The sequence below is a fragment of the Schistocerca americana genome, chromosome 7, assembly GCF_021461395.2.
Source record: "Schistocerca americana isolate TAMUIC-IGC-003095 chromosome 7, iqSchAmer2.1, whole genome shotgun sequence".
Lineage (NCBI taxonomy): Eukaryota > Metazoa > Arthropoda > Insecta > Orthoptera > Acrididae > Schistocerca > Schistocerca americana.
Window position 1 is genome coordinate 620,758,578 of NC_060125.1, and position 26,732 is coordinate 620,785,309.

General features: G+C 42.2%; 1 protein-coding gene across 1 annotated transcript in view; it reads left to right on the forward strand.

Annotated features, from left to right (window-relative positions):
• LOC124623151 (cholinesterase 1-like) overlaps window positions 1-26,732 on the forward strand; it is a 267,903-nt gene that overhangs the window by 230,277 nt on the left and 10,894 nt on the right. The window contains exons 4-5 of the mRNA XM_047148941.1: window positions 128-453; window positions 21,062-21,379. Coding sequence (XP_047004897.1) covers window positions 128-453; window positions 21,062-21,379 — 644 coding nt within the window. The remainder of the gene's footprint in view (window positions 1-127; window positions 454-21,061; window positions 21,380-26,732) is intronic.

Sequence of the window (26,732 nt, forward strand, 5' to 3'; positions counted from 1 at the left end):
CATAGGAAATGGTTGCAGTCGTATAAACTCATAAATGAAAGACTGACGCAGGAAATAGATTTGTATGTAAATGACTCCCTTTACAAAACCCACGCGGCGGCCTGAAGCAGCAGAGTTCGGTCGGCAGGCGTGCTGGGCTTCCTGAGCACGGGCAGCTCGGCGGCGGCGGGCAACTGGGGGGCGCTGGACGTGCTGGAGGCGCTGCGCTGGGTGCGCCGCAACGCCCCCGCGGTGGGCGGCGACCCCGCCAGGGTGACGCTGGCCGGCCGCGCCGAGGGGGCGGCGCTGGCGTCGCTGCTGCTGACGGCGCCCGCCGCCGGGGAACCCCCGCTGGCGCTGCGCTTCGTCCTGCAGAGCGGCGTCGCCTCCGCCTGGTACCACATCGAGGCAGACCCCGCCAACGCCACCGCCGCGCTGGCCAGCAGCCTCGGCTGCTCCGGCCCGGCCACCAAGGTAAACACGCGGCCTCGCCGCAATGCCCAGCTCACTGTTTCTAATTTTAGCCGGCTTACTATCTCAAACAGTAGACAACATTCCATTACAACTACTGCCGGCGTTGGGAGAGCGAGTCCTGACATAACTCTACCATCTGGTGAGCAAGGTGTATGAGACAGGCGAAATACCCTCAGACTTCAAGAAGAATATAATAATTCCAATCCCAAAGAAAGCAGGTGTTGACAGATGTGAAAATTACCGAACTATCAGTTTAATAAGTCACAGCTGCAAAATACTAACGCCAATTCTTTACAGACGAATGGAAAAACTGGTAGAAGCCGACCTCGGCGAAGATCAGTTTGGATTCGGCAGAAATATTGGAACACGTGAGGCAATACTGACCCTACAACTTCTCTTAGAAGAAGGATTAAGGAAAGGCAAACCTACATTTCTAGCATTTGTAGACTTAGAGAAAGCTTTTGACAATGGTGACTGGAATACTCTCTTTCAAATTCTAAAGGTGGCAGGGGTAAAATACAGGGAGAGAAAGGCTATTTACAATTTGTACAGAAAGCAGATAGCAGTTATAAGAGTCGAGGGGCATGAAAGGGAAGCAGTGGTTGGGAACGGAGTGGGACAGGGTTGTAGCCTCTCCCCGATGTTATTCAATCTGTATATTGAGCAAGCAGTAAAGGAAACAAAAGAAAAATTCGGAGTAGGTATTAAAATCCATGGAGAAGAAATAAAAGCTTTGAGGTTCGCCGATGACATTGTAATTCTGTCAGAGACAGCAAAGGTCTTGGAAGAGCAGTTGAACGAAATGGACAGTGTCTTGAAAGGAGGATATAAGATGAAGATCAACAAAAGCAAAACGAGGATAATGGAATGCAGTCGAATTAAGTCGGGTGATGCTGAGGGAATTAATTAGGAAAATGAGACACTTAAAGTAGTAAAGGAGTTTTGGTATTTGGGGAGCAAAATAACTGATGATGGTCGAAGTAGAGAAGATATAAAATGTAGACTGGCAATGGCAAGGAAAGCGTTTCTGAAGAAGAGAAATTTGTTAACATTGAGTATAAATGTAAGTGTCAGGAAGTCGTTTCTGAAAGTATTTGTATGGAGTGTAGCCATGTATGGAAGTGAAACATGGATGATAAATAGTTCAGACAAGAAGAGAACAGAAGCTTTCGAAATGTGGTGCTACAGAAGAATGCTGAAGATAAGGTGGGTAGATCACATAACTAATGAGGAAGTATTGAATAGGATTGGGGAGAAGAGAAGTTTGTGGCACAACTTGACCAGAAGAAGGTATCGGTTGGTTGGACATGTCCTGAGGCATCAAGGGATGACAAATTTAGCATTGGAGGGCAGCGTGGAGGGTAAAAATCGGAGAGGGAGACCAAGAGATGAATACACTAAACAGATTCAGAAGGATGTAGGTTGCAGTAGGTACTGGGAGATGAAGAAACTTGCACAGGATAGGGTAGCATGGAGAGCTGCATCAAACCAGTCTCAGGATTGAAGACCACAAGAAGAACAACTATCTCAAAACAACCCACTTCACACGTTCATTATTTCCCTTTCTTTTCTGAATTGGAGAAAAAGTGCAGTTAAGCCCAATTCACACTATAGTCCGCTCCACGAACGGTGTCGGTTCGCTCGTGTTGAGGCACTGACGAGAATGTCATTGTTGCCGGTTACGAGCGACAGTTGCAGTATGCGCATGCGCGTGCAACAACACCCTCATTGGCATTGTAGTGAGAAGGAAGTGCTTCTCTGGGCGGTACAAAGACCTTGTAAAAAATAACGAGACTCACTGATGGCGCTGCAGTCGTGGGATAATTTGAACCTTCGGCTGGACGCCATTATAGTGGTTGTCGTCTGATGTCTACATCTACATTTATACTCCGCAAGCCACCCAACGGTGTGTAGTATTGTTGTTTATGGAGACCCTGATTCAACGTTGTATATTTGTTGGGGCGTACATACAGTACTTGTTACTCGTAATTCTACTGTCTGTACGTTCCAATCGAAAGAAGCACAATGGTGAAGAGTTGTGCAGCGATTAATTGTACAAATAAATTCGAGAAAGGAACGAATATTACGTTTTACAGATATGTGAATATTTTAAGTTGTTTTGTATGTCAGTGCACTTGCTTAATAAATGTTTTTGTAACACGGTATTAGCATAATGTCTGTGCATCTATTTGCAGGTTTCCTTTCTCAAAACCACAGCTGTTACAAAAATGGTTACGCGCTGTCAGGAGGCAAGATTTCCGACCGACAGAATACCATTTTATATGTTCTGATCATTTTGAAAAAAGTTGGCTGATCAGTAGTGTTTTCATGGTCTAGATTAGGTTGAAACTTGATAATTTGGTGTGAGTTGCCAAAGCACTATGCCATATATAACGCATTCTCGTCATAAAATCTAAAGCAAGGTAGAGTCGGAAAATATCTATTAATATCGTGGAGCAATCTTCGAGTATTTTGATGCATTTTGCGTACATCTATCGTAAATGAACTACGAAAAATGCTAGGGGTCCAGTACATAACTTTTAGCTACGGCATATTCCATGTGGTACGTAAGATAAATTCATAAACAGTGACTAGTTGCTGTTTGTTCATAAATTAAAAACCATATTGTAGTAACGTATTTAAATGAGGCATTATGTTTGTGACCTAACTCTAGGGAAGGCATTTTATAACCAAAAGCGATGTATAAACATTCGAACTCCGCGCGTCAGTTTACCACTCTAATGGCCGCCGCCCTACTATTCAATTTGCCGCACTTCACAGTCGACCACTCGTGCGGTTGTGGGGGCCTGGGGCGGTATCACTAACCTGGTGTCTCGCTGCTTCGGTAAGTCCCTCCTCGCGCTCAGTCGCCAGGTTCCACATAGGTGGTGATCCTGCTGAAGCGGAGAGTTTAGGGATGCCAGTTCTTAATTGTCAACAACGTTTGAACTATACTAGTTTTAATATAGAAATTGCCTAGTCACGCACGTCACAGAATCAGCATCTGCAATATGGCGGCTCTAGACTACGCCGTTATTCGACCCTTTACACAGATTAACACCGTTTTCTGACTTTACATAATGAGAGACACTGCCCACGACACGTGGCGTTCTGGTAACTAATATCTTCACTTTATATCTTGTTTAACATCTGAAATATGCACTCGCGACCGTTCTTTTAGAGCCGCCCCCGTTTTCGACCGTGCGTTTTGAGTGGCTCCTCGCGCCTGACTCTTCCTGTCTTCCTGAAGGACAAGAGGGACCACCCCCACCTTTCTCTCTCAGCCAATGAGGACACTTCTCTCGTTTCCTACATACAATGGCCGTTCATATCGCTGTTGCTAGGCGGATCTGACGTCACGTTTGCGGACATTGTGACGGAAGTTTGTCTCGGAACACTGTCTCAGATTGTAAGATGCTACTCCCGAATAGTCGGATCCTGTCCCTACTAAGGTTGCACAACATTGCCTCCTGTGACTTCATCACTAATACTCCTTGCTGACGCTTAATTGTTAAATGTACATGTCGCCTGGCTGCTACTGAGCATTCCCGATCGCATGAATATGCATAATACTTGGCTTAAACAAGTGAAGGGAATGCTCATATGCATTACAGTGCCTTCCGCTTGACGGAAGCGTTTATCCTGCAAATTATGTCTCTCGCTTGCTTATGCAGAATTTATCACTTACCACCACCATCAGCAATGACAGCTCGCAATAAATGAAACAATTCACTAAACAATTCGCTACTATCACGTTTAATGCTCGCATTAGCTACGGCATTCAGAGCAGACGCTCTAGAGACTACTGAACGCTCATTGACTGTCGGCGTATGCGTGACGTAGGTGCGCAGAACAGGCCTAAAGTCGACCGCTATTGTTCGTAACTCCAACTATGGACGTCAAGGGGATAGAAAAGCTCGCCAGGTGAATTCGTCATCAAATGGAGTAGGGATCACGCCGGAAGCGGAACGTCGACAGTTCGGGGGGACGACAGTTCAAATCCGTGTTCGACTATCCTGATTTAGGTTTCCCATGATTCACCTAAATCGCTTAAGGCGAATGCGTGGATCGTTCCTTCGAAAGGGCACAGCCGATTTCCTTCTCCATCCTCCCCTAATCCGAGCTTGAGCTCCGTCTCTTACGACCTTTTTGTCGAAGGCACGTTAAACAAAATTGTTCAAATGGCTCTGAGCACTATGGGACTTAACTTCTGAGGTCATCAGTCCCCTAGCACTTAGAACTACTTAAATTTAACTAACCTAAGGGCATCACACACATCCATGCCCGAGGCAGGATTCGAACCTGCGACCGTAGCGGTCGCGCGGTTCCAGACTGTAGCGCCTAGAACCGCTCGGCCACTCCGGCCGGCGCACATTAAACACTAATCTCCTCTTCCTCCTCGGAACATCAACAAGACACCAATTCATTTAGCCCAGTGTGAAAGTGGCGTTATGAGGTACTATTCGTGAAGACAGAGTATATACTATCGGAATTAAGGACCTAGCAATGATACAATCGGAATTTAAGAAGCATAAGTGATTAAGTTTATTAATGGCCAGAGCAAACGTGTCGGTAGACAAAGAAACTCTTACACGTGACACGGACTGGTGCTGGAGGAAACTGATGCCATGAATCCTGCAGGGCTGTCCGTAAGAGTAGTAGGGGGTGGACATCTCTTCTGAAAGCACGTTGCAAGGCATCACAGATATGCTCAATAATGTTCATGTCTGGGGAGTTTGATGGCTAGCAGAAGTGTTTCTGGCCGGCCGAAGTGGCCGTGCGGTTAAAGGCGCTGCAGTCTGGAACCGCCAGACCGCTACGGTCGCAGGTTCGAATCCTGCCTCGGGCATGGACGTTTGTGATGTCCTTAGGTTAGTTAGGTTTAACTAGTTCTAAGTTCTAGGGGACTAATGACCTCAGCAGTTGAGTCCCATAGTGCTCAGAGCCATTTTTTAGAAGTGTTTCTGGACCCAATTTGTAGCAATTCTGGACGTGTGCGACGTCGCATTGTCCTGCTGAATTTGCCCAAATCCGTCGGAAGTGATCAGACAGGATGCTTACGTACGTGTCACTTTTCAGAGTTGTATCTAGACGTATCAGGGGCCCCATATCATCCACCTGCAAACGCCCCATACCATTACAGACGCTCCACCAGCATGCACAGTCCCCTGCTGATATGCTGGGCCCATGGCTTCATAAGGTTCTCTCCCTACCCGTACACGTCCATCCGCTCGATACCATTTGAAACGAGACTCGTCCGACCAGGCAACAGTTTTCAGTCACCAACAGTCCAACGTCGGCGTTGACGGGTCCAGGCGAGGCGTGAAGCTTTGTGTCGTGCAGTCATCAAGAGTACACGATTGTTCCTTCGGCTCCGACAGCCCATATCGATGATGTTTCGTTGAATGGTTCGCACGCTGACACTTGTTGATGGCCCAGCATTGAAATCTGCAGTAATTAGCGGATGGGTAGAACTCCTGTCACGTTGAACGATTCTTTTCAGTCGTCGTTGGCCCCGTTCTTGCGGGACCTCTTTCTAGCCGCAGCGAAATCGGAGGTTTGATGTTTTACCGGATTCCTAATATTAACTGTACACACGTGAAACCGTGGTACGGGAAAATCCCCGCTTCATCGCTACCTCGGAGATGCTGTGTCTCAGCGCTCGTGCGCCGAGTATGGCCCCACGTTCAAACTCGCGTAAAACTTCATAACATGCCACTGTAGCAGCAGTAACCCATCTTACAAATGCGCAAGACACTTGTTGTCCTATACAGGCGTTGCCGACTGCAGCGCCGTATTCTGCCTGTTTACATATCTCCGTATTTGAATACGCATACCTGTACCAGTTTCTTTGGCGCTTGGTTTTCATCCACCTCTCGTTCAGTTTCACTGCGACTTTCTCTCTCCCACCATCACTGTCTCATCTCCCTTTCTCACCTACTGGCACTGTCTCCTCTCTCTTCCACTCTCACTGTCTTTCAGCACAAAATAGAGCAAATATGTTTGCGTGCCAAAATTTTAGGTGAGAAAGTCGGAATGAGGATTAAGGCAGCTGGTTCCCCACTTTCTTGTCAGAGCCTTTTAAACAGAAGCATATTCGCCGTTTTGTGCTCCAACAGGAGCATTTTTCGCTAGCTCCCTTTGTATTTTACTGGTCATGCTTGTTGATTCTTCCAGCTCATATTCGGACCTTCCTTATCGCACAAAATCAGACTCGTGATTGGGGCCGGAATTCACACTCTTGGCAATGTGTAGCAAAGAGAAATTAAGCGAATTTAATCGGAACCCTTTATTGGTGGACCCAGATTAATCCTCTGCGTTATTAAACGAGAGTTGTCAGCCTCGCTTTGACCCACGAGACAGGATTAAGCTTGTTTTTGCGTATGTTCTGCCTTGAGCAAACACAATTTTTCTTCTTTTTTACCCAGATTTGTTTCGCTGAAGTTGCAGTATCTTCAATGGTTTTTTGTTGTTTGCTTTTAAGCAGGTAACAGAAAAAAAAACTGCTTTTCACGTTCTGTACACGCAGAATTTCAGTTTTAAGTAAAGTATTCCCAAATTGTTGTTTTATACCTTATTAATAAATGCTGTGAGCGACGTTTCGTAATAATTTTAATTGATACTCGAACCACTTGGGGAAAAGGAGCTTTTTTTCTAACTTCTAAATGTTGTTTGACGTGTTTGTGAATATATATTTTCATGACAGATAAATGTAGATATTTTGAAATGTTTAGATGACACGTTTCCTTTTCTTTGTTCTCGGGAATGTGGAGAATTTACCATACGACTTTTGCCTCAAGACCATCCACAATGAATTTTGCTTTGGTCATCAATAAAGTCTATTGTTACTTCTTGTGCTATAATTTATTAATACATTTAGATATTTTTCGTAAGGCGGATGATCCCTCATACACTCACTTTCACCGTCCAGGTACCAAACTACACAGCAAATAGCTCTCAATACGTGCAGTTTTGATGCTGGTGAGAAAACGTACGCGACCACACTTGACAGGCTAGACTAAATTGTAACATGCCTGGGGAATTAAATAACTAAAGTAACTGGTATTTCTAACTTCGAATACTGGCAGAAGTGCCGGCCGCTGTGGCCGAGCGGTTCAAGGCTTTTCGGTCCGGAACCGCGCTGCTGATGCGGTCGCAGTTTCGAATCCTGCCTCGGGAGTTTGTAATTATGAAACAAATTCGATGTCTACATCTTCTTCTTCCTGTTTCGTTTTATAAAGTTTGTCCGACGTCATTTTCTCGTACATTTCGTGTGTTGGCTCAAACGTTACACATGTCCCGTTGTTTCCTTGTCGTTCTTTAATGCATTCCCAGGCAAAAAGTGCTCCATTCAGTGTACTGGTTTGGAGTCTGTTCCTAATTTTGGTTTTCATAAGGTTTACCTGAAGTTGAACATGAAACTTCAATAACCTGACAAGTATGAAATCATATTATTAACTAGTTATTAGCTTCATTGCTTTACATACCTTAGAAAAAAACTCTTAAGCAGTCTGCATTTGAATGAGGTAAATTAAAAATTGAGAGAGCGAAAACGCTCAATTCCTTAAATTCTTCAGATTCGTTATTTAATATATTCCACATTTTATCCGGTGATTGTTCCTTTTGTAGTGAGTCTGGGAGACAAGCCAAAACCAGAGGGAGACGCCTCCACTGGTCATCTGTAGTTTGTGCTAAATCGAGATCTGAGGGAGGAATTATACGTGGCAGAAGTTCCATTCAAGGCATGAGTGAAGGTGTTGTACCTCGGAAACTTTGTGACAGGGCATTTGTAGGTTTGAGTGCCGCTAGTTTGGACACCACTTTATCTTCCATATCATACCTTAATTTGATCTGGCACGAAGCTGTCTGTAATATTTGAGAATTAATAGCTCTCATTAGGTATGCCACACATAAACACACAAATGTACAGAAAACAATAAAACACAAATTATATATTATTTCAGGCAAACGAGGTGTACTCACCACAAGAAAGTTCCTGCATCGATGATAAATATCCTTGATAAGATGTGTGTGATTCTTTATCTCTGGTGTGCCAACGTTTTTCAGAATTTTCCCACCCAAATACAGTTGTGAATCTTCCAGATGATTAGCTGCATTTTTTGGGTCAACATCGCTGAGATTTTTTCCCATGACATAAGTGCGTTTCATGAAATACAGGAGTATTTCTGTATAGAGAGCTCTAATCTTGTCATGAAGGTCAACAATTACTACTGCTCTACACTGGAAATACTCGTTGAAAGTAGTAAATTTTGGTAGTATCCACTCTAAGAACATATAACACATTTTTACAAAGGAGTCATGTAAACAGTTAAAAACTTGTTCAGCACTTAGAACTCGCTCAGAAAGCCATTTTTGGTTAAAAAACAGCATTAGAGCATCCCAGTTTTCCAGCGCTGTCCTAACAACCGCGGTCATTGACAGCCAACGTGTAGTAATTTGTGTGGTTCCAAGTTTAAATAGCGGTTCTAGGCGCTCAGTCTGTAACCGCGGGACTGCTACGGTCGCAGGTTCGAATCCTGCCTCGGGCATGGATGTGTGTGATGTCCTTAGGTTAGTTAGGTTTAAGTAGTTCTAAGTTCTAGGGGACTGATGACCTCAGATGTTAAGTCCCATAGTGCTCAGAGCCATTTGAACCAAGTTTGGCTCTGAGCACTATGGGACTCAACTGCTGAGGTCATTAGTCCCCTAGAACTTAGAACTACTTAAACCTAACTAACCTAAGGACATCACAAACATCCATGCCCGAGGCAGGATTCGAACCTGCGACCGTAGCGGTCTTGCGGTTCCAGACTGTAGCGCCTTTAACCGCACGCCACTTCGGCCGGCTGAACCAAGTTTAAAAATACCTGGAATAAAACATAATGTTTAGCCTATTTCCACACGATCGAACGTAAAATAAAGTCTATGAGATATAAAATGCTACAATACCTGAAATTCCTTGAACTCTGCCTGCCTCTTCGCACTGGGTTTGAAAAAACAATAAATATTCCTCGCGAGGTCCTCACAAGCTCTTGGAAGGTCCTTGCACGCTTCGCTTGCGCATACATGCACCGAATGACAAACACACTTCATTACAAAAATTCCCGGGCAGCTATCTCGGAATCTGCTTGCTACAGAATTACGATCTCCCATCATAGTATTGCAACCATCTGCTCCAAAGCCAATAATATTGGCAAATGGAATGTTACGCTGTTGAAACGTTTTTACACCATTGTAGAGATTTTCTGTAGTAGAAGCTTTCTCAACAGTTAAGTCTCCATCTTCATAAACTTTGTATAGCTCCCAAAACTTACTTTCAATACAACCTGTAAAAACCGAGCGAGGTGGCGCAGTGGTTAGCACACTGGACTCGCATTCGGGAGGACGACGGTTCAATCCCGTCTCCAGCCATCCTGATTTAGGTTTTCCGTGATTTCCCTAAATCGTTTCAGGAAAATGCCGGGATGGTTCCTTTGAAAGGGCACGGCCGATTTCCTTCCCCATCCTTCCCTAACACGAGCTTGTGCTCCGTCTCTAATGACCTCGTTGTCGACGGGACGTTAAAAAACACTAACCTAACCTAACCAACCTGTAAAAGGAGAAGTGATACAAAGTGGTAACTTAACAGGAAAATTTATTTTAGAATTAATTTGGTTATTATTTCAAAAAATAGCTCTTATTATTACTCACCTGAATCTTTGTCATAAAAGCGGATCGCCACGCAGGAATTTTTCACAGTTCCGATATCGGTGGACTCGTCCGTCATTATGCTACATTTGGCGTGTTGTAGTTTTTTCGCCAACACTTCTTTGTGTGACGCCCCAATAACATTAGAAACAACGGCACGTGCTTTGTGCCGTTTAAGAGTCATTGCCCTTGCAATATCCGAGTCTGGAAAAATATCTTTTAACAAACCGGTTAAATGGCCAGCAGCTAAAAATGCCACATTATGTTCTGCTAAGAATGCTGACAATTTGATTTCAGCTTTAGCAACCTTCCTCTTAACTGGTTGTGCGTTTGTGACAAATTGAGCAACTGAAGGCTGTCGCACGGTAGCAGACTGCAGCATGTTTAGGTGCTTCTTACTTCTGGAATGGTTTTTAATATTCTGGATTTCGGAAACCATGCTGGTATTGCAATATCTGCATCGCGCACCAGCCAATTACGTAAACCTGGCATATGTAGCCACTCATCACGAAATTTTTGTTCTCGATGGACAGGCCGTTCTGTCTTCGAAATTTCACCTATTTTTGGCCGTTTTTTCTCCGGGGTGCACGAAAGTCTCGTGCTTGTGTTTTCATATTCACTGTCACTTCCCATTTCTCCACTCACAGTGACACACAGTAACCCGAAACACTTACAAAAAGAAACTACACAGTAAATGAATTCAGCTAAACGTACTCGTAATGACTATACGCGAAATACGCATTGTTAAGAGTATCGTTTGTTGAAGACGAAACAATACCATCTGATGAAATGTCTTTCGTTTGTTCTTAACAATTCCACAGTATTGTAGGGTAATTATAGGTCTACTGTTAATTGCTTTCCAATAATATTCGATTAAAGTTCCATTTAGTGCTTTGAGAGTCGTTGGCCGCTCTATTTCTGAAACTTAACAATTCGAACTGAGTGAAATATGTCATGCAAAGCAAAGTGATTCGTTATTGTTAGCTTATTTAATTTATTTTCCAGGGCCAGGCTTTGAACTAAGCCTCATTCTCGACTTCAATCGTTTTGTCATGTCGGTAGTTTGGCGCTTTCTCTCCTGCCTGAAATTTGTTGATTGACAGAGACTGCATGGATTCGTAACAGTTTCTAATCATTTTTAAAATATAACAGATGAATTGATTATTTTCCAAGCAAGTGTGTATAATGTATATTTGGTAAAAAATTTGGATCCGCCTCCATAGCCACACGACTTGGTGTGGTGTCACGAGCCACGAGCCCGTAACTACTAAGGTTCGGATTCCCCCGTGGGCATGTATGTCTCTGTGATGTCTGTAGACTAAGGATAGGATAGGGTAGAGTAAGTCGTCTGTAACGACTCCAGTTATCAATCGGATTAAACGCTAAAAAAAAAAGTTTTAGGCAAAATTCTCGTATGTTCGTGTACGATATTCACTTTTGCCTCGTACATCGTACAAATGACGAACTTCTCGTATGCGTACGAGAATTCTCGTACATATCACAATGCGTACGAGAATTCTCGTACATATCACAACCCTGTATGTGTGGAGAAGCTGCTTGCCCCCATAGCGCCCGCGTGCAAACCAGATTTGCTGCCCCTCCCCATACAAAACTTTTTTTTACACTCGTATTAAAGACTTGTCATCGGCGTTTTCTTCATCTACATCTACATGAATACTCTGCAATTCACATTTAAGTGCCTGGCAGATGGTTCATCGAACCACCTTCACAATTCTCTGTTATTCCAATATCGTATAGCGTGCAGAAAGAACGAACACCTGTATCTTTCCTTACGAGCTCTGATTTCCCTTATTTTGTAGTGGTGATAGTTCCTCCCTATGTAGGTCGGTTTCAACAAAATATTTTCGCATTCGGGAGGAGAAAGTTGGTGATTGGAATTTCGTGAGAAGATTCCGTCGCAACGAAAAACGCCTTTCTTCTAATGATGTCCAGCCAAAATCCTGTATCGTTTCTGTGACACTCTCTCCCATATTTCGCGATAATGCCCTTCTTTGAACTTTTTCGATGTACTCCGTCAGTCCTATCCGGTAAGAATCCCACACCGCGCAGCAGTATTCTAAAAGAGGACGGACAAGCGTAGTGCAGGCAGTCTCCTTAGTAGGTCTGTTACATTTTCCAAGTGTCCTGCCAATAAAGCACAGTCTTTGGTTAGCCTTCCCCACAACATTTTCATGGTATAGAATTTCTTTAATAATAATTTTTACAAAAAGAAAATCCATTTACATACTAATTCATTAGCTATTACATATAAATGAAAATCACTGTTAGCAAATCGAAGAATACTTTAATTCTAGCTTGTTTGCTGACTTGAGTGAAAGTTTCTTCGACACTTACATATACTCATACAAATTGAACTTTTCTTGCTTTCATAACTGCGAAATCTTCTATTGTCTGTTTAGTGCCTAAACTAAGATCTCGTGTTCTATTGAAATAATAGCCAAATTTGTAAGCCTCTGTTGATGCATTACTGATCTTAGGTAGTTTTTTTATAACTTTTATTTTCGAAAATTATCTTTCACCGGATACAACTGTGACTGGTGATTCTTAGCTCTATTGCTGTGTTGGGAAACGTTGATATTAAATCATTTTTGAAAAGATATCGAAGAATGTTATATGGTCCAAACGACTGATTTTCTAGGAAAAGAAACCTTAAAATCAGTACCGTCAATGTCGGGTTCATTTCTGGAATCGGTTTCATTTCTGGAATGGTCTGTAAGTTTCATATGCAAATATTAATCGTCGGGTTTTGCATCATTGTACTTAAAGAATTAATTTCGCTCAAAACATCTTGCCAAATTACAACAGAACAAATGAATTTATAATTTTGAATTTTTAAAATAAGTGACTTTGCTTTGAGACTGGTGGTGTAATCCCAACTAGAAGAGGCTTGATATTTCCAACAGAGCATCAAATACGTTTTCTGTGTAGAACCGTAATGGTTTGGTTGCTTCAATTCTGCTAGACCATCTCGCAGCACTTAAGGATTTTTAGCTTTAGCTCTGGTAAATGTTTGCAAATGACTGACCACCTAATTGTCGATGCTGAAAAGAAGACGTAAATTTCTTGAATAATGGTGAGGAAATTGGTCTCGTGAGAAAATTTGCTGTATCATTTACCACTAAATTCAAGCTATGAGCCGAGCATGGAACATAAAATGCGCGCTTATTGATATCCAAAATCGTTTTCTGCAGTCCGTTGTGTTTTCCACTCATGTTAGAGCCTTTATCATAACCCTGTGCACGCAAGTTTTGAATGTCCAGGTTCAATTAAAAAAATAAATTCAAAACGAAATTTAATAGACTCTCGCCAATTGAGCCGATAATCGGGCAGAAACCAATGAAATGTTCACATACCTCTACTTTCTTGTCTGTGTGGTTTAGATAAACATGCCTAAATATTCCTGTTATTTGTTCTGTGTGGCTTGCATCTGATGTGCAGTCTAATATGATGGAAACATATTTAGAATCTCTTACTTTCTTCAAAATATGTTTCTTATCATTGTGCCTAGTTAATCAATAATATCGTTTTAATGTGATCTAAATAGTGGGCCATACTCATCCGACTTGGGTCAGAGTTTGATTCAATTCTGCGAATATGTTCCTGTATATCTGAATCAAAAGATGCCAGCGTCTCTCTACTGCTTTTAAAAAATTTCCGTTATCATGTTCACATATTTTTTTGGGAAGAACCGCGAAAAGTCAGATATTGTCGCGACAAGAACTTAATAACAGTAATAATCGTTTCTAGTACATCACATCAGTGCTTTTTTCCCTTCTCTATTAGTCTCAGTTGCATCTCATTTACAGTCTTTTCTTTGTCTGTGACATATTATTCAATTGTACCAATGACTTCAAATTTTCATTGTGGGAATCACTTGTTTCGTGTCTTTTCAATGTCAGTGATAAATGCTGCTAATCTGAGAATTCATTCGCATCAGACAGACTACTTACACTTTTACCAAACGTTTCACAACAGAAACAATACATTGGATGCTTTGATAAAGAGTAAAGAAGCCAGTCTCTTTTAACTTTTTCTCCGTTAGCATGATTTCTATAGTACTAAGTGTCAGCAAACTTTCTTCCCTCGTCGTTAATTGGATAACTATGATTATACACTTAAACATTAACATTTAATTAAAATATTAACAAGATTAATATTAAGAGGCCAAAGCCCTGGGTTTTCGCTAAGAGTCAAACCCTCACGAACTGCTGCTGTACTGCCTGAAGATTCTTCAGCAGAAACATCACACGTGTCAATGTTTCGTTGAGACCACCAGAGGGATTAGGAGCGCATCATGTCTTGTCTTGTCTTCACTTGCTTCCGTAGTTTCAGACCCAGACGTCGAGCACGTGGCAGAGGCAAGAGCTTCCTGTCCGACGATTACAGATTTGGTCAAAAATTTCGTAATAGAACCTGCCAGTTTTTCTTTTTGCCTTTATTTCTCTCGTTTCTGATTATGAAACTGAGCCCCAGAAGGTTATTTTTTTCTTTTTTGTGGTCCCTGAAACGATTTTTGGGTGAAACTAATGAAATTTTTTGTTGGTACTTGGTTGAATAAATTTACAAACAGATGAAACGCTCACTCTTCTGTTCTATAATATTTTATTTTGTGTTACTGTAGGCATTTTAGAGCGTATATATATTTCCTTCCACTTCTGACATACTCGTTATTTTCCCGGCGTGTCAGTGGCTGTTGAATGCAGAACGTGGTCGATAACGCTATGCAGTGTCTCTTAACTTGTACGAAGAGTTTATTAATTTAGGTTACAATTGGCAACAAAGCCAGAAGGGCGGAGTGAATTAATTTGTCTAAATACGAAACCAATCTTATGTATGTTAATGCAATACGGAATGTACTTACTGTACTGTTTTAACATTAGTTGATAGTATAGCCAATTAGTTGGAAAACGAGGATTCGCTTTTGGCTGACGCTGCCTGCATATACGGTTGCGTTTAACAGTGAGAATATCGGTGATATATTGGAGATGATAAGCAGCCAGGGAAAAGGTGCGACGTAATGTTTCTCTGCTGTTAACTGTTAAGTAAGTCACCTCTCCTTTGAATGCGCTGCTGCATTATGGGGTTATAGTCAGTCGCGGCTGGTGAACATATGCTACTGTGCTACATCAAACGGTAAATATCGTACGAAAATTACGGCATCTATCTTCGAATGAAAGCCATAAATCACAATAAAATTACGTCATTTCTCCTCGATTCGGGGCCACAAATCGAACTAAAATTATGTCAATTCTTTTCAAACGCGTATTGGTATGTCAATAAAACTCAGAACAACTCGTTTTGGATATTCATTCTGATATTAATGACGTAGGCCAATGACATCAAAAACTAGTTTGTGTCAGACAGTGTAATATGAGAAAGTAGCAGGTCATGTATCAATGACACAACGAATGAAATTTACGAAACATATGTAGCTGTATGGGCGGGGGCATTGAACTGATCCTACAGAGCGTCAAAATTTGTCAAGACAGTTGAGCTTATGTACGAACCTTTTTGTGATAGATTAGAAATCAGAAAGTTATAAATCATGATTACATTACTGACAAAATTTAATAAAGTCAGCTTACCACAAGAATCAAATGTGTATTGACACAAAATTACGTCCTCCTCCTTTAAAAGGAGATAAGTTGCCTACATTATTTTGAGAATTAACTGTGCTACTATTGCTTAAAAGTCCTTCATTCGTACAGTTACTTACTGGGTACAAATGACGTTTTCCAAGTGGCGTTACTAATAAAAAATATTGCCACTCCGAAAAGGCAATAGGAAAGGAAATTAGAGTAAATTAGCCTAACTGATCGCTCCACAAACGTTATAAACTTCAGCGAATATTTAATTTTTAGTGTCAAAGGTGAATTACGGAGCCGGACGATGTGGCCGAGCGGTTCTAGGCGCTTCAGTCTGGAACCGCGCGACTGCTACGGTCGCAGGTTCGAATCCTGCCTCGGGCATGGATGTGTGAGATGTCCTTACGTTAGTTAGGTTTAAGTAGTTCTAAGTTCTAGGGGACTGATGATCTCATATGTTAAGTCCAATAGTGCTCAGAGCCATTTGAACCATTCTGTGAATTGCGGCCACTTTGGGACAACGTTACGTTCGATCGAGGATTTAAGTTCTGTATAGACACTGCTGTCAGCAATTAACGTGCTAAAACAGAGAATACTAAGTATTAGAAATTAATACAATTAAAATAGAAAACCGTACCCACCATATGGACGCTTTTTTTCTCCGCCTATATTTTATAAAACTAAAAGAATGTGCGCTGATAGCACTCAGAAGTTGCAGTAAACAATCAACAAACAATGTGCGGCTTTCTGTATCACGGTAACGGCTCGGAACAAGTGAATGGAGGGCGGAGTTTCGTCAGTCCAAATGCACCTGCCGGGAAGCCACGGAGTTCCCTGTGCTGGAACAGGTGTCTGGAGGCCGGCTTCTGCTTAGTAAGAGTAATATCTCCATTGGGGATGTTCCTTCGCAAGTAAGAATACCTGCCGTTGTTAATGTGGTTCCAACATACAGAGGTTTCGTATTTTCATTCAGCAGTCAGATATTCATTGCACTCTTAGGAGAGGATTAAATAATTGTGTGACGCAGATATGGAGACATTGAAACGAATCCGATCAAAGCGATTTGGCTGAATTTGCCGCCCCCTAGGCGTGCCGCTCCCAGAGGCCCTGTGGAGAAGTAATTGTTTCATCAAAAATACCAGCTTGCGTTGTTTATGGGTGTACCAATCGATCCGATCGTAATCTGAAGTTTAAAGGAACCTCGTCCCATTCGCAAGTGAAGCAATCAAAGCAATATTTTCTTTTGTACAAACGTAATATTATTGTACAGGTAACGCTTCCCACGCCCGGGTTCCCGGGTTCGATTCCCGGCGGGGTCAGGGATTTTCTCTGCCTCGTGATGGCTGGGTGTTGTGTGCTGTCCTTAGGTTAGTTAGGTTTAAGTAGTTCTAAGTTCTAGGGGACTTATGACCACAGCAGTTGAGTCCCATAGTGCTCAGAGCCATTTGAACCATTATACAGGTAAAGTGGGTCTTTTTTCATAAGGTCTTCTCGTCTGCTATTAACTAGCCCTTTTCTGCTCCCAAAACGAAACATTAATGATTAATACACATGTACTTTGTAAGTGAATCCTGACGATACAGTTTAGTAACATGGTAGTATATACCTCTCAGGATCCTTAGGAAACCTAAAAAAAGACAGCTGTGGTGTCTTCTTCCTGTTGTTGCTGCAATTTATTGCGCTACAAAAGCTCTCGCTTGTAAAAACCGTTGTAGAAATCAAATTAAACAACCACTATTCGCTTTCACGAACGCGCAGAACTCACTGTTTAAATTACGGGCCGCTTGTGGCGCTGCTGGCGCGGTAGGCAACAAAATCGAGGCGAAGTATCGCGACTGTTATGTTAGACTGCGGTAATATCAACGAGTTAAAATTTCATAGAGTGGCTATAGGTCCGCAATGTTTGAAGCAAATTGAAGTTCTGGCCGCCATGTTTTCTTTAGTCAAGGCATTCGTCTGCTGTGTCCCGCCCCCTTGTAACTGCGTTTGACTTACTTGAAATAGCCCATACTAGCTTTATTTTTTCTAAAACAAGCAATAGACAGCAGTGATTTTAGTGTACACTGACAGCAAAAAGGGATGTTTTTGTCGAAATATGGCTAAACTTTTCGATGTAGATAACACTACAAGACAACTCAAATAAGTCTGTCCATCCACTATAACGTTACTTGTTGCCCATAAATTAATGCAATTAGAGCAGGTACCACCAGAATATTACGGTGAAACTTCTAAACATGCTGTGGCTAACTATCAGAAACAGTAACGGGCGCAGAAATGCGATATTTTTGTCGCTATTTCAAAGTAAACAGTCAAAGCCTCAAAAACAAGTACACTGTGAACGAGAATTTATTTGAAATATGTGTTACAAGCAGTTAACACAAGCATACTAATTCAATAATAATCTACAAGAAAAGTAAAATAATTTATTTAGGCCTACATTTAATTTTTACAATGTTTTAACTGACATTCGTATTTTTCCAGTCTTTTCACTGACCTTTAAATAAAATAAGCTTCGTGTATAGTTGTCTCACAACTTTACCTCTCTGCTCAGATGATTTTGATTTGCATAAGTGATTTATTCGACATACAAAATAATGTTTGAGCAGCAGTTTTATCAGTTTAACATAATGGGTTTCTTCACCAAATTCAGTTTCTGTAAAAAGATGTTCATTGTTTATAAATAAGGAGCCTCTCATCAATTGCAACACTTCTGTCTGGATCCTCAACGAAACGTTTTTCTGACATTTCAGGATTGTAGCCTTCTTCTCAAACCAGCAACTAAAGTCTGTAACTGCACTATTCTTCTTTTGTGTCGTACACTAAGTTGCTTCATTTGCTTTATCCGCTTCTCTAGTCGCACATTCTCTGCTTGTACTCTGTTATATTGTGTTTTCAACTTCTTGGGGCTTGGTAGACAGTAATTGCGGTCAGCAGAAATACACTCCTGGAAATTGAAATAAGAACACCGTGAATTCATTGTCCCAGGAAGGGGAAACTTTATTGACACATTCCTGGGGTCAGATACATCACATGATCACACTGACAGAACCACAGGCACATAGACACAAGCAACAGAGCATGCACAATGTCGGCACTAGTACAGTGTATATCCACCTTTCGCAGCAATGCAGGCTGCTATTCTCCCATGGAGACGATCGTAGAGATGCTGGATGTAGTCCTGTGGAACGGCTTGCCATGCCATTTCCACATGGCGCCTCAGTTGGACCAGCGTTCGTGCTGGACATGCAGACCGCGTGAGACGACGCTTCATCCAGTCCCAAACATGCTCAATGGGGGACAGATCCGGAGATCTTGCTGGCCAGGGTAGTTGACTTACACCTTCTAGAGCACGTTGGGTGGCACGGGATACATGCGGACGTGCATTGTCCTGTTGGAACAGCAAGTTCCCTTGCCGGTCTAGGAATGGTAGAACGATGGGTTCGATGACGGTTTGGATGTACCGTGCACTATTCAGTGTCCCCTCGACGATCACCAGTGGTGTACGGCCAGTGTAGGAGATCGCTCCCCACACCATGATGCCGGGTGTTGGCCCTGTGTGCCTCGGTCGTATGCAGTCCTGATTGTGGCGCTCACCTGCACGGCGCCAAACACGCATACGACCATCATTGGCACCAAGGCAGAAGCGACTCTCATCGCTGAAGACGACACGTCTCCATTCGTCCCTCCATTCACGCCTGTCGCGACACCACTGGAGGCGGGCTGCACGATGTTGGGGCGTGAGCGGAAGACGGCCTAACGGTGTGCGGGACCGTAGCCCAGCTTCATGGAGACGGTTGCGAATGGTCCTCGCCGATACCCCAGGAGCAACAGTGTCCCTAATTTGCTGGGAAGTGGCGGTGCGGTCCCCTACGGCACTGCGTAGGATCCTACGGTCTTGGCGTGCATCCGTGCGTCGCTGCGGTCCGGTCCCAGGTCGACGGGCACGTGCACCTTCCGCCGACCACTGGCGACAACATCGATGTACTGTGGAGACCTCACGCCCCACGTGTTGAGCAATTCGGCGGTACGTCCACCCGGCCTCCCGCATGCCCACTATACGCCCTCGCTCAAAGTCCGTCAACTGCACATACGGTTCACGTCCACGCTGTCGCGGCATGCTACCAGTGTTAAAGACTGCGATGGAGCTCCGTATGCCACGGCAAACTGGCTGACACTGACGGCGGCGGTGCACAAATGCTGCGCAGCTAGCGCCATTCGACGGCCAACACCGCGGTTCCTGGTGTGTCCGCTGTGCCGTGCGTGTGATCATTGCTTGTACAGCCCTCTCGCAGTGTCCGGAGCAAGTATGGTGGGTCTGACACACCGGTGTCAATGTGTTCTTTTTTCCATTTCCAGGAGTGTAGATGTGGGTCCGACATGCACTGAAAGAATGCAGTTACATCATAAGTTTATAACAGAGTTGCACCATAAGATTATAATAGAAAGTATGTAATTCAAAGTAATAAGAACACGGAGTAAAATTAAATTATTGACTTACTTTGTGCTAATGATGTCACTGTAACAGCACTATCTTGCAAATTGTCGAAAGATCGCTTTCTGGGTTGTGGTCGTAATACTTTATCTTGCTTTTGTAAATGTGGTGGAAAGTTAAAGATAGTAGGTACTGCTTTTGACAAAAGGCGCCTCTGGACATTTGTGTGGTACATATATTTCTCTTCAAAATGAGCTGAACAGAGGTAACTGGCTGTAGTAGGAAACCAGTTTTCTCGCTTCATATTTATAACCCATATTTTTGTAATTTCCTTATCTTTTAAAGGAAATCTGTAATCAACGATAAATAAATTACTTTCCTGCATTTGTCTTAAGCATAATTACAGTTCCAATGCGAATGACTCTTTAATAAACATTAAAAAACGTGTGTCGTATATCGGTACTAATATACTTACTTATAATATGAAATATTTGTTGTTTTATCGCTGCGATTTGTGCAGTTGAACGCTGAACACACTGCAGGCATGTTGAGTTTATATTTTGTAACAAAAAAGTCAACTAGAAAAGTTAAATATTGCAGTAATATCACAACAGCTGACACACTTCCAACACAAACAACAGTAACGCTTTCCTAATGTTTTGACTAAGGAGAACATGGTGACCGAGTTAGCGTTGGTTGCCGCTAGGAGCGCTGTAACTAGTATCTCAGCCACTCTATGAAATTTTAACTCGTTGGGTAATATTCTTGTAAAAGAGATCTACTGATGAATAAAGCTACTACTGCTACTACTACTACTAGTTTTCTCTGGCATATGGCGAACTGTCCGGCATGTCGTCAGTGAGCTGCGCTGCTGTGGTTGCAGGCGGTGTCGTGCCTGCGTCAGGCGCCGCTAGAGGCGCTGACGGCGGCGGCGCAGGCCTCTGGGCGGCGGTGGCGGCCGGTGCTGGACGGGGAGCTGTTCAGCGCCGAGCCGCTGCGCGCGGTGCGCCGCTGGATGGGTGGTGGCGCGGGGGCGGCGGGGGCGGCGCTCATGGTGGGCGAGGCGGCGGGCGAGGGCGCGCTCTGCCTGCTGCGACACTTCCTGCTGGAACGCCGCCTCTGGCCCGCCGTCGCCGCCGACAACCTCACCAGGAGGGACTTCGCCGACCTCGTCGCTGAGCACCTGTTAGACTTCGCCAACGTGAGTACTCTCTGCCCACGGGGCACGATTTAATCACTGCTATCATTCGATTTAAGAATCGCAAATGGTGGCTGTGTACTTGGAAGAGGCTCGGGTACACTGTAAGCTTTCGTATGGGTTACATAACATCAGGTCTACAACTTTGCTTCCACTGTTTTGCAATAGATGGCAGTAGTGGCAAATGGTGGTGCAGGTGGTGGGTCGTAAGTGTCATACAATAAGCGTAGAAATTTCTAAAAATAACGCCACCAAAATATTAGTCGATTCGTGATTGCATCATAAAGCTATTCTTGACTGAATATGTCAAATTACGAGCCACTCGTCATTTGTGGGATGTTTTAGTTTTTTGCTCCAACATCAAGATATCTGCGGCTGAAGCTAAAAAAGTACTGGGTGACACCTATGGTGAGTCACCTATTAGTGAAAGAACGTACAGAGAATGGTTTCAACACTTCAGGATTTTGATGTCAAAAAATGGCATGGCGCTTGAAGAGAGAAGGTTTTCGACACTACTGAAATTCACGGAAACAATTGCTGGTGACTGTTATCGAAAGCAGTCGATGCTTTTGAGCCGAGCACAGAAAGACAAACTTCCACAATAAAGCGATAGACATGTGAAGGTGATTTTGCAGCATGACAACGCTTGACCCTAACTACAAAACCTGTCAATTAATACTCACCATAATCTCCAGGCATTGCTCCCTCTGACTACCACCAATTTCGACAGATAGATGTTGTAGAAACAGGTATTGTAGAAATGGAAAGGGAAGCATGTGAGGACGAAATTAAATATTTGATATTGCTACAAGAATTTGGTAGAACATTGGACAGTTAAGTCGAAACAATATGTCCTGGAGTACTTGACATTCCCTCAGAATTACTGAGATCATTTGTAGAACAAACCATGACAAAACTATTCCACCTGCTATTCAAGATATTTAAGAAAGGCTAAATATTTCCAACTTAAAAAAAGAATGTAGTAATACCATTTCCATAGAGTGCAGGTGCTATCAAATGTGCATATTCCTGAACCATCATTTTAAACAGTCATAGTTTTGGATTACTTACACAAATTATTTGGAGAGGAATGGAAAGACTGGGACGAGTCAACTTCAAGAGAAGATTAGTTTTGTTTCTGGAGAAATGTAAAAACTCATGATGTAGTCTCCAGCCTACAGTTTACCTTAGAAGATAGGCAAACCTACGCTTACAGCATTTGTAGATTTAGACAGAACTTTTGAAAAGGCCTTCTGGTCTAAGCTCATTTATTCTGAAACTATCAGGGATAAAATTCAGTGAGTCAGACGTATTCAGCAATTTGTAGGGAAATCAGATTGCAATTATAATAGTTGAACAACACGAAATGAAAGCAGTAGTTGAGAAATGAGTGATATAGGAATGTAGCCTATCACTGTTTTTTTTTTTCATCGATCTGTACATTGAGTTAATTGTGAAGGACCAATGAAATTGTACTACCGGCGGGGAACTTGAATTGATTGGATGTTACCTTGAAAGGAGGTCATGAGAAGAACATCGGCAAAAGTAAAACAAGCATAGTGGAAATTAATCAAGTGAAATCAGTGCTGAGAGAATTAATTAGGAAATGACAAACTAGAACTAGTAGATGAATCTTGCTATTTGGACAGAAAAATAACTGATGATGGCTGAAGTAGAGAGGATATACGAGGTGTGACAATAAAGTAATGAGATTGTTCTTTGTAAGGTGTGGCAACCCTACAGGCTTGCGTAGGCACAATATCTTTCACCTTGGTCTATAAGCTGCTTCTAGTCCAAGTGGCACATCGATTCAACTGTTGTGCTGAAATAAGTTAACACGTGTTTGTGTCTCTCGTCACGCAAATGGAACCACATAATATTGCGCAATGGTATGCCATTTCTTTTTGGATTAAATTGGGTGAAAACCCGACGACAACTTATGGTAAGATCAGAAGGCTTTTCGAGAGGAGGTTATGTCAAGAGCACAAGTTCGCAATGGTGCTCAAAGGGATCACCCAGACCAAATAAAGCTTGCATGTCAAAGTCAAATGTGAAATGCATGCTTGTGTGATTCTTTGATTCCAAGGGAATTGTTCATAAAGAGTGGACACACAATTAACCAATATTACTACAAAGAAATTTTAGAAGATTTCGTAAAAGAGTTATTCGTGTCTGTGCCAACATTGCTGATAGTTGGATTCTGCATCATGATAATAAGCCATCCCATACTGCTGTCAGTACAGCAATTTTTACCTCAAAACAAATTTCAGTACTACCACAGCCACCTGATTCGTCAGGTATCACTCCATGCGACATTTTCCTATTTCCAAGAGTCAAAACGGTGGTCCAGGGACACCATTTTCATACAACCCAAGATGTCCAAAAAGCTGTGACGAGGGTCTTGGAGGATATTACAGAAGATGAGTTCCAGATATGTTACCATCAATGGCAGAAGCGCTGGAGAAAGTATGTGCAATCAGTAAGGAACTACTTTGAAGGAGACAACACTAAACTTGACTAAAATGGTAAGCAACTTTTTTTTTCACAGTGTTATTAGGTTATTGTCTTACCTCGTAAAAAGCAGACTGAGAGTAGCCAGAAAAGCATTCCTGACAGTGGAAAATTTTTTAACTTCAGATATAAATTTAAGTGTAAAAAAGAAGGGTTTTTTTTCAAAATATTTGTCTGGCATTTACATCTATGTGGAAGTAATACTTAGATGATACTTGAATCAGAGAAGAGCATAAATGTGTGAAATGTTGTGTTAAAGAGGGATGCTGTGGACTGAATGGATTGATAGATTAATTGACGAAGAGTTACTAACTCAGATAGGGAGAAAAGAAATTTATGGCACAACTGGAGTCAAAGAAAGAAGGTGTGATAGAACAAATCAGAGTGACCGAGGGATCCTCAGTTTGGCGGTAGGTGGAGGTGTGGAGTGGGACAGGTAAAAATTGTAGTTGGAGAGCAAAACATGCATGTTGTCCAACACGGATGTGGAGAGAATAGAAAAGGCCTTTATTCGCAGAGGATGATGTAATAATTATTAGTCTAATGAAATAGTCATAGAGATTAATTTTTAAAAATAATTTTCTCATGACTGAACCATTATTGATTGAAATGTGGTGTCTGTTCTGTCAGACATGTCTGACAGAGCAGATATCACTGGTGGTAAAGTGGAACGGCAGTACAGTTACGGTGTTATGAGGAACAGGACTTCAGTAACCTATAGGCACTGAAATAAAGCACTGAAAGATCACCATCAACAATTTTGAGATTTTGGAATGTCTGCATACTCCTAACATCTATTGATCTTACTGAGAACCAGCTCTGTCTGTGTCTGTAGACATACACTGTGTACATGAACATTCATGAAAAGTAGTCTCATCAATTTCTCAGGTATTCATTTCCATATGGGCACAAAGCATAATTTTGTTGCTCTGCTCCACTCTAAATTGTTATCTTGAGCTGACAACAAATTTAATGTCTGCATCATGCCCTTAGTAGTGGTACTTCATAATCAGTGGTCTATTTGCAGTTTTATCTGGGTCTCAAGCTATGAAATATGCTTAATGAAAGTTATTATAACAAGAACCATGCTGTGTTGAAATAGGTCATAATTCTTTGTGTGGTTCATTAGTATCTATGCTGATTCTAGTGTCATGTTAATTACAATCTTTACAACTATCAGCAGATACTATGTCACTAGTCAATGTTTGGAAATTTTGTGAATTTTATAACATAAAATGTGTTCATTATTTTGTCGTAGAAAATGTGGATGCTGAGACTTTGCTAAAAAAACAAGTGAGACCTATGAGACTGGTGGTTTTTGTGTAAAACTGATTTTCACAAATATCTATTTTTCTCAGAACTTTATTTCTCTACCTTAGGCCCTTATAGTTCTCAGTGCCTCATATATTGAAATGTGGTGACCTGTTGAGTATGTCTGACAGAACAGACACCACATTTTAACATGCATATGGGAGTGAGGGCAGCTCGTAGGTACCTGCAATGTGGAGGCACCACGTCTTCCGTACTCTTGCTATGAGCAGCGTGGCTGACAGAAGGTGGTGCTACTTGGGCATTATAGACCGAGAATTTGGTTTGGATGGGAAGCATGTCTCGAATGGTCAAAGTTACCATTCTCAAGAGTCCCGGTTCGGCACAAATTTTCAACATTCACCACTGATTTATTCCAGTGCCCCTAAGTGGCTGAAATTGTGTTTCTCATAATATTAAATCGTTAATCAATCGATTTGGTTTGTATGCCTCATGGAGGTTATTGCTGACCTAGTCTGTGGTTCCAGGTTAGTCATTTGACAGACATGGAGTGCCCTAAATTTCCTTTGTGAAGGTCTGATCACATTGGATTTCATGGAAAGGAACATTGTGTTGCTTTTGTTGTTGTTGTTATCTTCAGTCCAAAGACTGGCTTGATATAGCTCTCCATGCTAGTCTTTACTGTACAAGGCTCTTCATCTCTGAGTAACTACCACCACTTATGTCTATTTGAACTTGCTAACTATATTCAAATGTTGGTATTCCTCCACAATTTTTACACCCAGCACTTCCTTCCATTACCAAACTGATAATTCCTTGATGCCTCAGTATGTGTCCTACCAACCAATCCCTTCTTTAAGTCAAGTTATGCCACAAATTTCGTTTCTCCTGAACCCGTTACAGCATCTCCTAATTGGTTACTCAGTTTACGGACCTAATCTGCACCACTCTTCTGTAACACCAAATTTCAAAAAACTGTTATTCCGTTGGTGTCTCAACTGCTTATTGTCATGCTTCACTTCCATACAAGGCTACACTCTAGGCAAATACCTTTCAGAAAAGACTTCTTAACACTTAAATTCATCTTTTTCATAAATTCTCTTCATGCTATTGGCAGTCTGTATTTTATATCCTCTCTATTTTGGCCATCATTAGATGACATTTTCCTTCTGAAATACCAAAATTCATCTACTACTTTTTAGTGTCTCATTTCCTAATCTAATTCCTTTAGCGTCTCCTGATTTAATGTGACTACATTCCATCACACTTGTTTTCCTTTTGTTCATGTTCATTTTATAACCTCTTTTCAAGAGACATCCATTCCATTCAACTGCTGTTACAAGCCCTTTGCTCCCCCTGACAGAATTACAATGTCTTCAGCAGACTGCAAAGTTCTTATTTCTTCTCCCTTTTCAAGTGTGTCTGTGCTTTCCTTTAGCACTTGCTCAATGTGTTGATTGAGTAACACTAGAGATAGTCCTGTCTCACTATCTTCTCAACCATTGGTTCCCTTGCATGCCCTTTGACTCTTACAACTGCACTCTGATTAGTGCACAAGTTGTAAATAGCCTTTCGC